This window comes from Sebastes fasciatus, chromosome 15 (assembly GCF_043250625.1).
Source record: "Sebastes fasciatus isolate fSebFas1 chromosome 15, fSebFas1.pri, whole genome shotgun sequence".
In the NCBI taxonomy this organism is placed as follows: domain Eukaryota; kingdom Metazoa; phylum Chordata; class Actinopteri; order Perciformes; family Sebastidae; genus Sebastes; species Sebastes fasciatus.
The window spans coordinates 1073867-1087280 of record NC_133809.1 but is presented as its reverse complement, the minus strand read 5'-3'; the positions used below and the strand labels follow the sequence as shown (position 1 = coordinate 1087280).

Here is a 13414-nt window from a genome sequence, read left to right as displayed (position 1 = left end):
TGGAGGTCGATCCTTCGTCAGACGCGAGCCGGCGAGCTGCGTGGAGACCTCGCGGTGCTCAGCCAGACGTTTGAGAGGCAGCTGGACGGCCTGGACAGCGTCGTCAAGGTGAGCCCGCCGCTCCTCTCGCCCACGTTACCTTCACACCTGTCCGCGCTCTGTACGTCACTTCCTGTTTGTGTCGCAGAATCTGGAGCGTGACCTGCGGGAGGCGGAGCGTCAGTCGGCTCAGGTGAGGCGCATTCACCTGCAGCACGTGGAGCGTCTGTGGGATCGGCAGGGCAAACGGCTGGCGTTGGTGCAGCGGCGGTGGGAGAACGGCCTGCAGCACCTGAGCTCCGGGTTCAACTCGGAGAGGTCGGTCCGATCTAACCGTGTGAATGTGAGCTTCTAGTAGTTCAGATCGATGACGTCTCCACTGGTTGTTTTTCAGGAAGCAGATGTCGTCACGCTCTCAGCAGCAGCGAGATGACCTGGAGGACGCCACGTTCACGGTGGAGCAGCGACACAAAACAGTGATGGAAGAAATCCAAGACCTGTACTGGAAAACCATCAAAGCCTACGAGAGCGCTCACGCAGACAGGGTATCATATCTCATCTCAGATAATCTCATATATAGAGTATAGAGAGAATATGTCCATTTTTCCATCATATATATTTGATGACCTACGTCTGTCCAGTCTTCCAGTTCCAGGCGTCCGGGGGCTTTAGACACTTACACACTTACAGTCGTTGTTAAAGAAGGGAATGTATAGTGTGTGCTGATTTCAGTCTCTGTGGACAGAAAGCTGCTCTGGTCCTGGAGGACAAGGTCAAGCTGAAGGTGAAGAGCGTCCAGAAGCAGGACGCCGTGCAGCTCTGCAGCAAAGAGACGAAGGAACTCTCCCAGCTGCTCGACACGACCCAACGCCTGGTCCAACGGACGGACGCAGACGTGAAGAACGTGAAGAGGCTGCAGGTCGGTGCAATACGTTGATTATGTGGATGCCGTTTAACCCGAGGACGGGATTCTACGGATTTATTTAAAGAGACGGTCCATCTGCGTTCACATGGAAACGCCCACTCAGCCGTTAGCAGGAAGCAGTGACGTAGGTTAGCACAGTAAGCTAATCAGTAAGGTTCTGAATAACGTGAACGCCAGCTGAGTCAACGTTAGCTGTGGGTTGTATGTATGCTATATACTATATACTATATACTAGTATGTACACTCCGTGTTCTGGGAGGTTAAATTAGTGTTTTTGTGAATGGAGTCTGGTGGCTTTGAAGAGAGCTCTATAACGTCTGTCTGACGGCGAGGTGAAGCGTCTGTAGACGGCGAGGTGAAGCGTCTGTAGACGGCGAGGTGAAGCGTCTGTGGACGGCGAGGTGAAGCGTCTGTAGACGGCGAGGTGAAGCGTCTGTAGACGGCGAGGTGAAGCGTCTGTGGACGGCGAGGTGAAGCGTCTGTGGACGGCGAGGTGAAGCGTCTGTGGACGGCGAGGTGAAGCGTCTGTGGACGGGAACAGCAGAAAAACACATTTTATTTATTTATTTTTTTCATTTTCTTTTTCCTTTATTTGGTTTTACTCTGACATTTACATAAACATACTTAATTACAGTATATTCAAATATGAAGTGAACCAACTTTTCTACTTTTTACAATGAAATTATAGAACATAGGTGCTTTTCATGTAAAATAAGATCAAATAAATAATACAAAAAAATTACATTTAGAAAAAAATTAAAATGTATTTTCTTGAAGCCTCATTGAGAAATTAATTCTTTCCATTACAAATATTTCATGAAATAACATCGTACCAGTTCTCTAGTGATGGGGTATCTGGTTTAAGCCATTTCTTAGTGATTGCTTTTCTAGCAGCTATACTCAATATTCCAAATAAGTATTTTGATTTAATATTTGTGGATGTTGAAAGTAGAAGACCAAACAGTAGTTCGTCCCACTTAAAGACTATGTTTGTACCAAATATAGTAACTAATTCTGTGTAAATCTTACACCAAAAAGAATTTACTTTTGGACAGGCCCAAAACAGGTGATAGTGGTTCTCTAGTTCCTTCAGCAGCTGGAAGAGCCTGAATGATGAGACTTCTGAACAGGTGTAATTAAAGATCTACTAACAGTCTTCCATCCAAACGTTCTCCAGAAGGTTGAGCTCCATATCTTCCATGAAATTCACAATATTGTAACCAAACTTCTTCTGGAATGCAGCTATTAGTCTCACATTCCCATTTTTGTTTCATGTAGGTAGTGCTCGCTATTTCAGCCTCCTGAAGTCCTCTATATACTCTTGAAATGACTTTAAGCCCCGAATGTGTTCTACAGGCGCTTATAAAAACGTTCAATAGGTTGTTATCGAATGCCTTGTGACTCTCTAACATAGAACTACAGATGGCCGCCCGCCCTGCGCCCGGTTCTGCTCCAGGTTTCTTCCCAGTAATCGGGGAGTTGTTCCTGGCCACAGCCCGCTTGGTGGATCCTGTTGGGTCTCTAAACTCTGGTGTACAGTCATAGACCTGCTCTATATATAAAACGTCCTGAGATAACTTCTGTTGTGATTTGATGCTATACAAAAATAAATAAATTGAATGTAATGTAATGTAATGTGATGGCGTACCTGAAGAAATCTAAAAAGTCCTTCTCATTTAACCCAAATAGTCTTTTCAATGTCTGAAAGTCAGTCAATGTCCGCTGGTTGACAAAGGTACCGTATGAGGAGAGGCCTCGATTAGCCCAACCCTTATAGCTTGCATCCATTTCATTTGGGGTGAAATCGAGGTCATGGGGTCACCAATTCAGAATCTTCATCTCTTCAAGTAAGCCACTCTTAGTGATGATATTTAACCATCATTTCAAAGATAAATTAATCCATCTGTTACCTGTTTCCATCAGATTTGTAATAAGTCTTTTGTCCCCTGGCCGTGCCTGAATTGGGACTGTCCCAGATATATTCCCTTCAATTCCTTTCCATCTAGCTTGGTAATCAGAATTACACCAACAATACAAAGTCCTCAATTGGGCCGATATATAATCATTTTTTAGGCAAGGGAGTGCAAATCCTCCCTTATTCTTTACCAATTGAAGAGTGTGAAATCTTACCCTTGGTTTTTTCCCTTGCCAAATACAGTATAACGTGAAATCAATTTATCCCATTCATTGAATTGTTTATCAGTTATTTCAATTGGCAGAGTCTGAAACAGATATAGTACCCTAGGCAAGATATTCATTTTTACTGACTCGATTCTTGACTCAAAACTTAATATTGGAATTAGATTCCATCTATTTATGTCTTCCTTTATTTTCTGATTTAACAGATTAAAATTTAAGACATACAATTTTGTAATTGGGATGTTTACTCCTACATGTAGATATCTAATGTGATCCAAATCCCAGTTTAATTGAAACTTAGAACTTACGGTCTGGCTAGGCTTGTAATTGAAACTTAAAATTTGGGTCTTTAAAATATTGAATTTATAACCTGAAATGGAACTAAAAACCTCCAAAAATGACATTAATTTAGAAATTGAGCTCTCAGAAAAACACATTTTAGACACCTAAAAAACTAAATTACAACAATATTTTATATTACAATTACAAAAAAATATATATATAACTCAATAAATGAATTTGCCATTAAATATAAAAAAATATTTCTGCCGTTTCTGTAATTTGCTTCTTTATCTATTTACCTCTTTATTAATTTTTAAATGTATTTTTTATTTATTTATTAAAAATGTATTACTAAATTTATTCATGCATTTTCTAATCTGTGTATTTATGTATTAATTAATTTATTATTTTCTCTTTGCATTTCCCCCCCTAATTATTTCCCCCAGATTAATTCACTTCTGTATTATTTTCTATATATTCTTTGGATTAAGAATTTATTTTTGAATTATCTTTATCTATTTAAAAAAAAAGTTTATTCATTCATTTTTAAATTCATGTATTTATTTATTTCTGTAATATTTTCATTATATTCTTTGGATTATGGATTATTTTTTAAATGTATTTATTTATTTTTGCATTATTTTTCATTTATTTAAAATTCATTTTTAAATGTATTCATTCATTTTTTAATTAATTAATTAATTAATTAATTAAATAATTTTGCATCCCCCCCGTATCAATTTCTGTATTATTTTTTTATATTCTTTTTCACGTCATGTTCTTCAGTAGAGTGAACAGAGTTGAAACTATTCTAATATTATTTAATGGCATATTAATTATTTCTTGAGTTATTTATTTTTTATTTTGGCAGCTTCCGTCCTCCATGAGATTCGCTTCAGGTCCTAAAAGCTATAAAGTCACATCCTGTGAATATTTTATGCTACTTATCAGCAACTGTGCAGCTCTACGGAGCTTTTTAGCCTCTTTTAGCTCAGAGTTTTGTTTAAATTGGCACATTTCCTGTCTGGTTCAGTCTCCAGTATTTTCAGAATAAAAGCTCTGCTATCAGTGTGTCCAGAGATAACGTAGCATCGTCTCTCAGGATGCCGTCATCCAGCTGAGGGCGGCGCTGACCTCCAGTAAGACAGAAGACGTGTTGGTGGATCAGGATCTGACCGCCGCCAGAAACCAGGTGAACAGGAAGACCCACGCGCTCCGCGACCAGCTGACTCAGGCTCACACAGCGGCGAGGAAGCAGCTGACCGAGCTCACCGTCCAGAGCGACGCCGCCGCCAAGAAACTGCAGGCGGTCATCGCCAAGGTGACACACGTCCGTCTCACATCCTGTCTGTCCACAGCCGAGTCCTCTCAGTGCTCACTGGTCCTTTCTCTCGGTGCTGATCATCCAGGGTCAGAGGGTTCTACGAGTGGCTGACATGTGTCACAAGCTGGAGAGTGTCTCGTCATCATTCCCTTCAGAGGACCAGAGACCGGAGACAACTGGACCTGAGACGGAGACAACTGGACCTGAGACGGAGAAAACTGGACCTGAGACGGAGACAACTGGAAGTGAGACGAAGGAACCAGTAAAGGTAGGAACAGATTCAGAGTTCAACTTTCGTCCTCCTCAATGACGACACGTTGGGCGTTTATACAACATCAGTCTCCTGGCGAGGAGAGAACAGAGTGATGCCGACGAGACGTAGGCGAAGACGACGGGACGAGACGTAGGTGACTACGGGACGTAGGCGACTACGGGACGTAGGCGAAGACGACGGGACGTGACGTAGGCGAAGACGACGGGACGAGACGTAGGTGACTACGGGACGTAGGCGAAGACGACGGGACGTGACGTAGACGAAGACGACGGGACGAGACGTAGGTGACTACGGGACGTAGGCGAAGACGACGGGACGTGACGTAGGCGAAGACGACGGGACGTAGGTGAAGACGACGGTACGAGACGTAGGTGACTACGGGACGTAGGCGACTACGGGACGTAGGCGAAGACGACGGGACGTGACGTAGGCGAAGACGACGGGACGTAGGTGAAGACGACGGTACGAGACGTAGGTGACTACGGGACGTAGGCGAAGACGACGGGACGTAGGTGACGACGACGGTATGGGACGTAGGTGACGATGGAACGGGACGTAGGTGATGATGACGGTACGGGACGTAGGTGAAGACGACGGTACGGGACGTAGGTGAAGACGACGGTACGGGACGTAGGTGAAGACGACGGTACGGGACGTAGGTAATGACGACGGGACGGGACGTAGGTGAAGACGACGGTACGGGACGTAGGTAATGACGACGGGACGGGACGGGAGTGATGATGACGGGATGGGACGGGACGTAGGTGATGGCGACACTTTAGTCAAATACACAATGTAACAAAAAGACAAACCTTTGGTTCAGATTTTCAGGTGAAATGAAAAGTTTAATACTGGACCGTGATTGGCTCCAGACTAGTTGTGATGTCACTCATCCTGCTTGTAGGTACAACCTTTCACCTGTGAGCTCAGAGGAGTTTTCCTCCTGCAGCAGATGAACCAAGCTCAAACGTCAAACAGTTCGGACTTCTCCAGCAGCTATAGTGGAAGTTTATAGTAAAGTGTTGCCTTCACTGACCTCTGTGTCTGCAGGAGTTCTCAGAGTTGCAGCAGGTGACGAGGAGCATCAACACTTGTGTGCTGCAGCGAGAAGCTCTGAGGAGACAGAGAGACGATCTGAACCGAGAGAACCAGCAGCTGAGGCTCCTGCTGCGTCAGCACCTGGACGCCATGACGGTCGGCGAGCACGACCTCGACGGACGCCACGCTCTGCTCACTGCGTACCGTGCCCCGACCACCTCGGTCCCGGCAGACACCGGCAGACGCCACAACGTCATCGAGGCCGCTCACATTGTCAAACACTCGCTGTGACTGCAGAGCTGGAATATAACAGACAGAAGGGATGAAACCCGACAGCCGTGTCTCCCAAACAATAAATCACATGTTCAATACTTTATTATTAATACTTTAAATCACATGTTCTTATACTTTATTATTAATACTTTAAATCACATGTTCTTATACTTTGTCATTTCATTACAATCATTTTGTTTTCATTGATAAAATATTAAAAATAAACTCAGATTTATGTGAAAAAATTATAAATTCAAGGTTTGCTTACTCAACTTTTCTCGGCTGCTTTCGACCTGATCGACGACGACGACAGGACGTAGGTGAAGACGACAGGACGTAGGTGAAGACGACAGGACGTAGACGAAGAAGACGACAGGACGTAGACGAAGAAGACGACAGGACGTAGACGAAGAAGACGACAGGACGTAGACGAAGAAGACGACAGGACGTAGACGAAGAAGACAGGACGTAGACGACGACGACAGGACGTAGACGAAGACGACAGGACGTAGACGACAGGACGTAGACGAAGACGACAGGACGTAGACGAAGACGACAGGACGTAGACGACAGGACGTAGACGAAGACGACAGGACGTAGACGAAGACAGGACGTAGACGAAGACAGGACGTAGACGACAGGACGTAGACGAAGACGACAGGACGTAGATGAAGACGACAGGACGTAAACGACGACGACAGGACGTAGGTGAAGACGACAGGACGTAGGTGAAGACGACAGGACGTACGTAGGTGAAGACGACTACAGGATGTAGGTAAAGACGACAGGACTTAGGTGAAGACAGGACGTAGGCGACGACGACAGGACGTAGGCGAAGACGACAGGGTGAAGACGACAGGACGTAGGCGAAGACGACAGGGTGAAGACGATAGGACGTAGGCGACGACAGGACGTAGGCGACGACGACAGGACGTAGGCGAAGACGACAGGGTGAAGACGACAGGACGTAGGCGAAGACGACAGGGTGAAGACGACAGGACGTAGGCGACGACAGGACGTAGGCGACGACAGGACGTAGGTGAAGACGAAAAGACGCAGACAGGACGTAGGTGAAGACGACGACAGGACGTAGGTGTCTTCTGACCACCAGCGGCAGAATCGGGTTCATATCTTGAAACCGTGATCCAGGACCGAGATACGTGATCCAGGACCGTGGTCCAGGACTAGGACAGGTGGTCCTCACAGTTCTGGACCAGACTTTTGGACTTGAATATTGTCCTCGTGTGTCTCCTCGTCAACGGTTTAAAGGTCTGAAAAAATCAGCAAAATCTTCACATTACAAAAAAGGTTGCCTCAGCTTTTATTTTGGCGGTTCACTTCCTGAGTGAGGACACAGAATGACGAGCGGAGCAGCAGCCTCTGTACAGGTACACCATTTAATAGTTATTATAGACATTTTATATACATTTCAACAGTTGTATTCTGCTATGTGGTACAATCTTTAAAATCTGCTGTTTCATAGTTCAGAAATCAAAAAAAAAAAAATTACAAAACTCATCAAAACTCGCAAACTGATCAGAACTTTATTTTCTCCATTTTTCTGGAAGACTAGAAAAAATACTTTTATCGTATTAATCATGCATTACACAAACAGAAAGAGTCTTTAGGTACACAGGAAGTCGTAGCGTGGGGGGAGAGAAAAATAAAGATCTGTGATCCATCAGGAGACGCTCGAGTTACAAATCCCTTCACTTTAAAAAACTATTCAATTAAAACAAAAACACTACGTCTGGTCGGGGTGTCGGCCAATCAGGTGGCAGCTTTATGTGGTCGGAAACCCGCCCCAGGAGGCGTCTGATTGGACCGTTTCTCCTGGAGCTCAAACCGCCTTTTCTCTCCTTATGAGGACAAAATGAGATAAATAACTTCACTCCTGATGGTTGAAGCTGCGACGAAGAAAAGTCATATGTACTCAACATGAAGAGAAAACTCACACAGTGATATGAGGAGGAGGAGGAGGAAGAGGAGGAAGAGAAGGAGGAGGAGGAGGAGGAGGAGGAGGAGGAGGAAGAGGAGGAGGAGGAGGAGGAGAAAACTAATAGCAGCATCTCCTGCCTCATGGTCCGTGTCCCCAGCCTCCCCGTTCCACGCTTCCCATTCATTGTCTATGTAAGCAGCCGTGCAGCAATGCATTCTGGTAGCGTGGCGGCGCAATTCGAGAGACGAGGCGTCACGTCGGCCGCTCCTCATTTGCATAAAGTTGAGGTCGAGGCTACTTTATGTAAATCAGGGGCATCAGACGCGACTCGCCGCCTCTGGAAACTCCCTTGAAACTTCAAACTAAACGTTGTCGATGGAACGGTTCGTGCCCACAGCTGCGTTTTTTATTGCGATCTCCTCGCTTCCCAGCGTTGGAAGCTTGATGTGCCGCTACTAGACACCCGATCGGACGAACTCTTTCGCTTTGAAACCGGAACCAACATGGCGGCTCGTTTGGAAACTTTGTTCTTCTACAGCACTGAAATGTGTTTCTGGAAACATTTGATGAGAGACATAACGGTACGTGTCCACAGCGCAGTCCTTTCCACGCTTCCCATTCGTTGTCTACGTAATAAGAAAGTTTCCAAACGAGCCGCCACGTTGGTTCCGGTTTGAGAGCAGCGGCCCACGGAGGGAAAGAGTTCGTCCAATCAGGTGTCTAGTAGCAGCCTGTCAAGCATCCCAACGCTGGGGAAGCGAGGAGATCCCTCGCCATAAAAAACGCCCCTGTGGACACAACCCGTCACTGGGACTGTGGTGCGTTCAGGTACCAGTTTGTAAAGCCAAACACTTCCTAGTTAATTACCAGAAGCCAGTGAAGTTAGAAATGTTCTACAAATGTTTTCTGTTGTAATGGATCTCTTCCTCCTCCTCCTCCTCAGCCAGTCCTCCCTCTCTCATCTACTTCCTACATGACGTGAAACCTCCTCTGAGATCGAGCGTGATGACGGGACGGGGCGGGACGGGAGTGAAGACGACCCAGAATCCTCCTGACGAGACGTTTATAAAAACGATTATAAAAACTAGATTTATTTTACACAAACAGAAAACGTCTGTACGGAACGACAGTAACGCCTGAATCCTTCGCCTGGTTGGTGGTTGAAACGCAGGGCTCCGATTGGCCCTACAGGGGCTGAGGTGGGGGGGGGGGGGGGTGTATTAACCAATCATCTGTCCTCGTTAGGACCGGCGTCCAATCAGCTCAGAGACAGATTCCGATGTTTAACCCGACGTGGTCGTTGGTGATTTAGAAACTAAACCGACACGTTTGAACTTGTTAAAAACAGTAAAAAAGTCTCAATCTGAAAGTTCAGATTTAAAGATTAAAAAACGTAAAATACAACGAAACCTCGACGGGTTAAAACTCCAGATGTTCTGTTCCTTCGTTAGGAACAGCTGGATCTTCTTCTTCTCCTCTGACTGCTGCAGCTGGAGACGCCTTAAAGGAAAAAAACCCTCCGATCTTCTTCTGCTGTTCAGCTCCGACGCGTTTCAACGTGTTTCCTCTCAGGCTGCGTTACCGTTACCGGTTCAGTGTTTCCTCTCAGGCTGCGTTACCGTTACCGGCTGTGTTTCCTCTCAGGCTGCGTTACCGTTACCGGTTCAGTGTTTCCTCTCAGGCTGCGTTACCGTTACCGGTTCAGTGTTTCCTCTCAGGCTGTGTTACCGTTAACGGTTCTGTGTTTCCTCTCAGGCTGCGTTACCGTTAACGGTTCTGTGTTTCCTCTCAGGCTGCGTTACCGTTAACGGCTCTGTGTTTCCTCTCAGGCTGCGTTACCGTTAACGGCTCTGTGTTTCCTCTCAGGCTGCGTTACCGTTAACGGTTCTGTGTTTCCTCTCAGGCTGCGTTACCGTTAACGGCTCTGTGTTTCCTCTCAGGCTGCGTTACCGTTAACGGCTCTGTGTTTCCTCTCAGGCTGCGTTACCGTTAACGGTTCTGTGTTTCCTCTCAGGCTGCGTTACCGTTAACGGCTCTGTGTTTCCTCTCAGGCTGTGTTACCGTTAACGGCTCTGTGTTTCCTCTCAGGCTGCGTTACCGTTAACGGTTCTGTGTTTCCTCTCAGGCTGTGTTACCGTTAACGGCTCTGTGTTTCCTCTAAGGCTGTGTTACCGTTAACGGCTCTGTGTTTCCTCTCAGGCTGTGTTACCGTTAACGGCTCTGTGTTTCCTCTCAGGCTGCGTTACCGTTACCGGTTCAGTGTTTCCTCTCAGGCTGCGTTACCGTTACCGGTTCAGTGTTTCCTCTCAGGCTGCGTTACCGTTACCGGTTCAGTGTTTCCTCTAAGGCTGCGTTACCGTTACCGGTTCAGTGTTTCCTCTAAGGCTGCGTTACCGTTACCGGTTCAGTGTTTCCTCTAAGGCTGCGTTACCGTTACCGGTTCAGCGCAGGTTTTTTTCTGGTTGATGTTTCGCAGAGAAACGTAAGGTTTGTTTCTTGTGGTCGGTTTCCTCGGTGACGTCTAACAGGTGTCAGCACACGGATATTCAAACCGTTCGCTGACGGGGGACGAACTCGCAGAAAAAAGCCCCGTTAACTTCCGTTTAACATTTTTTTTGTTTTAGCGGTGTTGTGAACGCACCCTCCTTTAGTTTAGCAGCATGGAACAACAACAACAAGAGACGTTTCTCAAGACACAAAGACGTTTCTGAGAGAGTTTGGGAAGAAACACAGAATGCCAACTAGACTAGTCGCCTCGTGGTCGTATCCCTCCGCCAGCCGGTCACGCCGTTACACCCGCCGTCGCTCCAAAACGTCATTTGATCCTGAAATCGTCACAATTTCTCAATTAATCGATCAGTTGTTTGGTCTATAAAACCCCTCAGAGTTATTCAGTTTACTGTCAGAAAATATTCACACTTGCAATCAGAATTTAGACTTTTTAAAAACGGACTCAAAATGATTCATCGATTATCATTATTATTAATAGTCGACAACTTATGGAGTAATTGTTGCAGCTCCACCTTCGACCACCACGGACAGGACGGACGGCCGGACGGACGACCTGAAAACACCACGCCGGCGCCCCAGAAGTGATGCTGCGTTCAGGTGACGTAGATCAGACTGGATATATTCAGTTGTCCTACAATATGGATATCGAGGTATTTGGCAAAAACAAACATCGTGATTAGGGCTGTCATATTAAAATATTTAATCACTCATTTCTATCTGTTCTAAATGAACCTTAAAGGAGATTAGTCCAGTATTTAATCCTCGTATCAACATGGGAGTGGACAAATATGCTGCTTTATGCATAATGTATATATATATTTATTATTGTAATTCAATGAACAACACAAACCAATGACAATGATGTCTGTAAAGAGGAGACTCGTGGGTACCCATAGAACCCATTTACATTCACTGATCTTAATTTAGTGGAAGTTCAGAGCGTTATTTAACCTCCTTCATGACCAGCTAGTGTGACCTGGTTGGTACCGATGGATTCATCAGGTTCTAGAGTTTACTATGACACCAGGATCGGACTCTTCTTCTGCCTTTCTTTTGGACATTTTCTGATTTTTTTTGGGACATTTTTTTAGACAGCAGCCCTCACACATTCACACATCTGGAGGTCAGAGGTCAAGGGATCCCTTTGAAAATGGCCATTACAGTTTTTCTTCGTCAAAATGTAGAGTAACTTTGGAGCGTTATTTAACCTCCTTCATGAGCAGCTAGTGTGACCTGGTTGGTACCGATGGATTTATCAGGTTCTGTAGTTTCAGATGATACCAGGATTTAAAACTGAGCCGCTACCTAAAACCTAAAAATCACAAATTGCTTTAAAATAATTTGTGGCGTTAAAACGAATGTGCGTTATTACCTCCGACAGCCCTGATCGTGATGTTTGATATTTCCTCCGTATCGCCGTACCGACTCCGAGAGGACCGACGCGGCGTTCACACGACGAGCGACGCAGCGAGTGAGTCGTTTTCTGATGGAAGCCGGAGACACTAAGCTACAGAGGTGGCGGCGGCAGACGAGTCAAAGTCGAGCCGGCCTCGACGTTCCTCAGCGCTCCAATAACGAAGACGAAGTTTAGTTTGGTTCCCCGTCTCTCTCTCTCTCTCTCTCCACACAGCTCCATCTAAAAGATGGAAAAAGAACTCGCCGTTAGCGAGCCGACGGCGCCGTTTGACCACAGAGCTACGTCGTCGACGAGCGCTGTAGCACCACTTCAACGGGCAACACTTTACACTCGTAGTGTCGCTTCAAAGTTCAGTGAAGATTGAAGGGGGGGGGGGTTAAAACGCCGACCGTTGAACGACCCCGAGTCCAGCTGGCGACCTTTGTTGCGTCCGTCATCTCACTGCGTCAGTCGTCAACACACACCGCTGCCTTCACTGAGAGGAATAAACGCCAAAACCTGAAAACGGTTTCTGCTGTCCAACATCTGGACGACGAGTGAAACGCTGGACGACGAATGAAACGCAGAACGCCACGAGAGCCGACTCCGGGGGATTCTTCCTTTAAAGGTGGAGGTCAGGAGGTCGGACTAGTGTTGACACCAGGGAGGGGGTGGGGCTTCATGTAGTGTCATCAGGACTCAGTGGACGACAGGGTGATGACATCACGGGACAGGTGAGCTGCTCAGTGTCCACCTGCTGAACGTCTCCCAGAGTCCTCAGTCAGCCAGAGGACACGACACAGCTGAGTGTGTGTGTGTGTGTGTGTGTTCAGTCTTTCATTAATATATAATCTGTGTTCAGAGACCTGAACAGACCTGAATACTGCTTGTGTCTCTCTCTGTCTCTGTCTCTGTCTCTGTCTGTGTCTGTCTGTCCCTCGCCCCGCGGTCCTCCACCCTCTCCTCCTCCTCCTCCTCTTCGTCGTCTACACGTAGACCCTGGCGAGGGCGTCGGCGCCGGCGGAAGCGATGTAGGCCTTGGAGGGGTGGAAGGCCACGTCGTAGATGGCCTCCTCGCTCTTCTTCCGGTGAGCCGTGATCTCCTGAACACACGTTTTACTGTCCAGGTTCCACAGACGCAGGGAGCAGTCATGACCTGAGGAGGAGGAGGAGGAGGAGGAGGAAGAGGAGGAGGAGGAGGAAGAGGAAGAGGAGGGAGGAAGAGAAAAAGAACTGCATGTTTAGTTTGTACTAATGACTGTAGAAGACCTATA

General features: G+C 46.5%; 3 protein-coding genes across 4 annotated transcripts in view; 1 reads left to right on the top strand and 2 right to left on the bottom strand.

The window, feature by feature from the left end:
• The window catches only part of drc2 (dynein regulatory complex subunit 2), a 10772-nt gene extending 4352 nt beyond the window's left edge, over positions 1-6420 (top strand). Inside the window, exons 3-9 of the mRNA XM_074660805.1 lie at positions 1-108; positions 188-357; positions 434-584; positions 785-958; positions 4488-4706; positions 4795-4977; positions 6034-6420. The exon at positions 1-108 is cut by the window's left edge and continues 60 nt beyond it. Of these exons, the coding sequence (XP_074516906.1) occupies positions 1-108; positions 188-357; positions 434-584; positions 785-958; positions 4488-4706; positions 4795-4977; positions 6034-6312 (1284 nt within the window). The 3' untranslated portion in view covers positions 6313-6420. The remainder of the gene's footprint in view (positions 109-187; positions 358-433; positions 585-784; positions 959-4487; positions 4707-4794; positions 4978-6033) is intronic.
• On the bottom strand, positions 6255-13109 carry LOC141783478 (uncharacterized). Its single transcript, XM_074660806.1, has 2 exons — positions 13017-13109; positions 6255-7565 (listed from the first exon to the last, which is right to left on the bottom strand). The coding sequence occupies exon 2, from the start codon at positions 7421-7423 to the stop codon at positions 6563-6565; it is 861 nt and encodes a 286-aa protein (XP_074516907.1). The 5' UTR covers positions 7424-7565; positions 13017-13109; the 3' UTR covers positions 6255-6562.
• Positions 7673-13414, bottom strand: part of strn3 (striatin, calmodulin binding protein 3) — a 34671-nt gene continuing 28929 nt past the window's right edge. Inside the window, exons 16-17 of one of the 2 annotated variants that reach the window (XR_012597279.1) lie at positions 11953-13296; positions 7673-11695 (exon numbers count right to left, since the gene is read on the bottom strand). Coding sequence is in view for 1 of the 2 variants with exons in the window: in XM_074660804.1 (XP_074516905.1) it covers positions 13127-13296 (170 nt within the window). In the remaining variant the exon portion in view is untranslated. Of the gene's footprint in view, positions 13297-13414 lie in introns of both variants that reach the window. The other variant, XM_074660804.1, reaches the window with a different exon arrangement.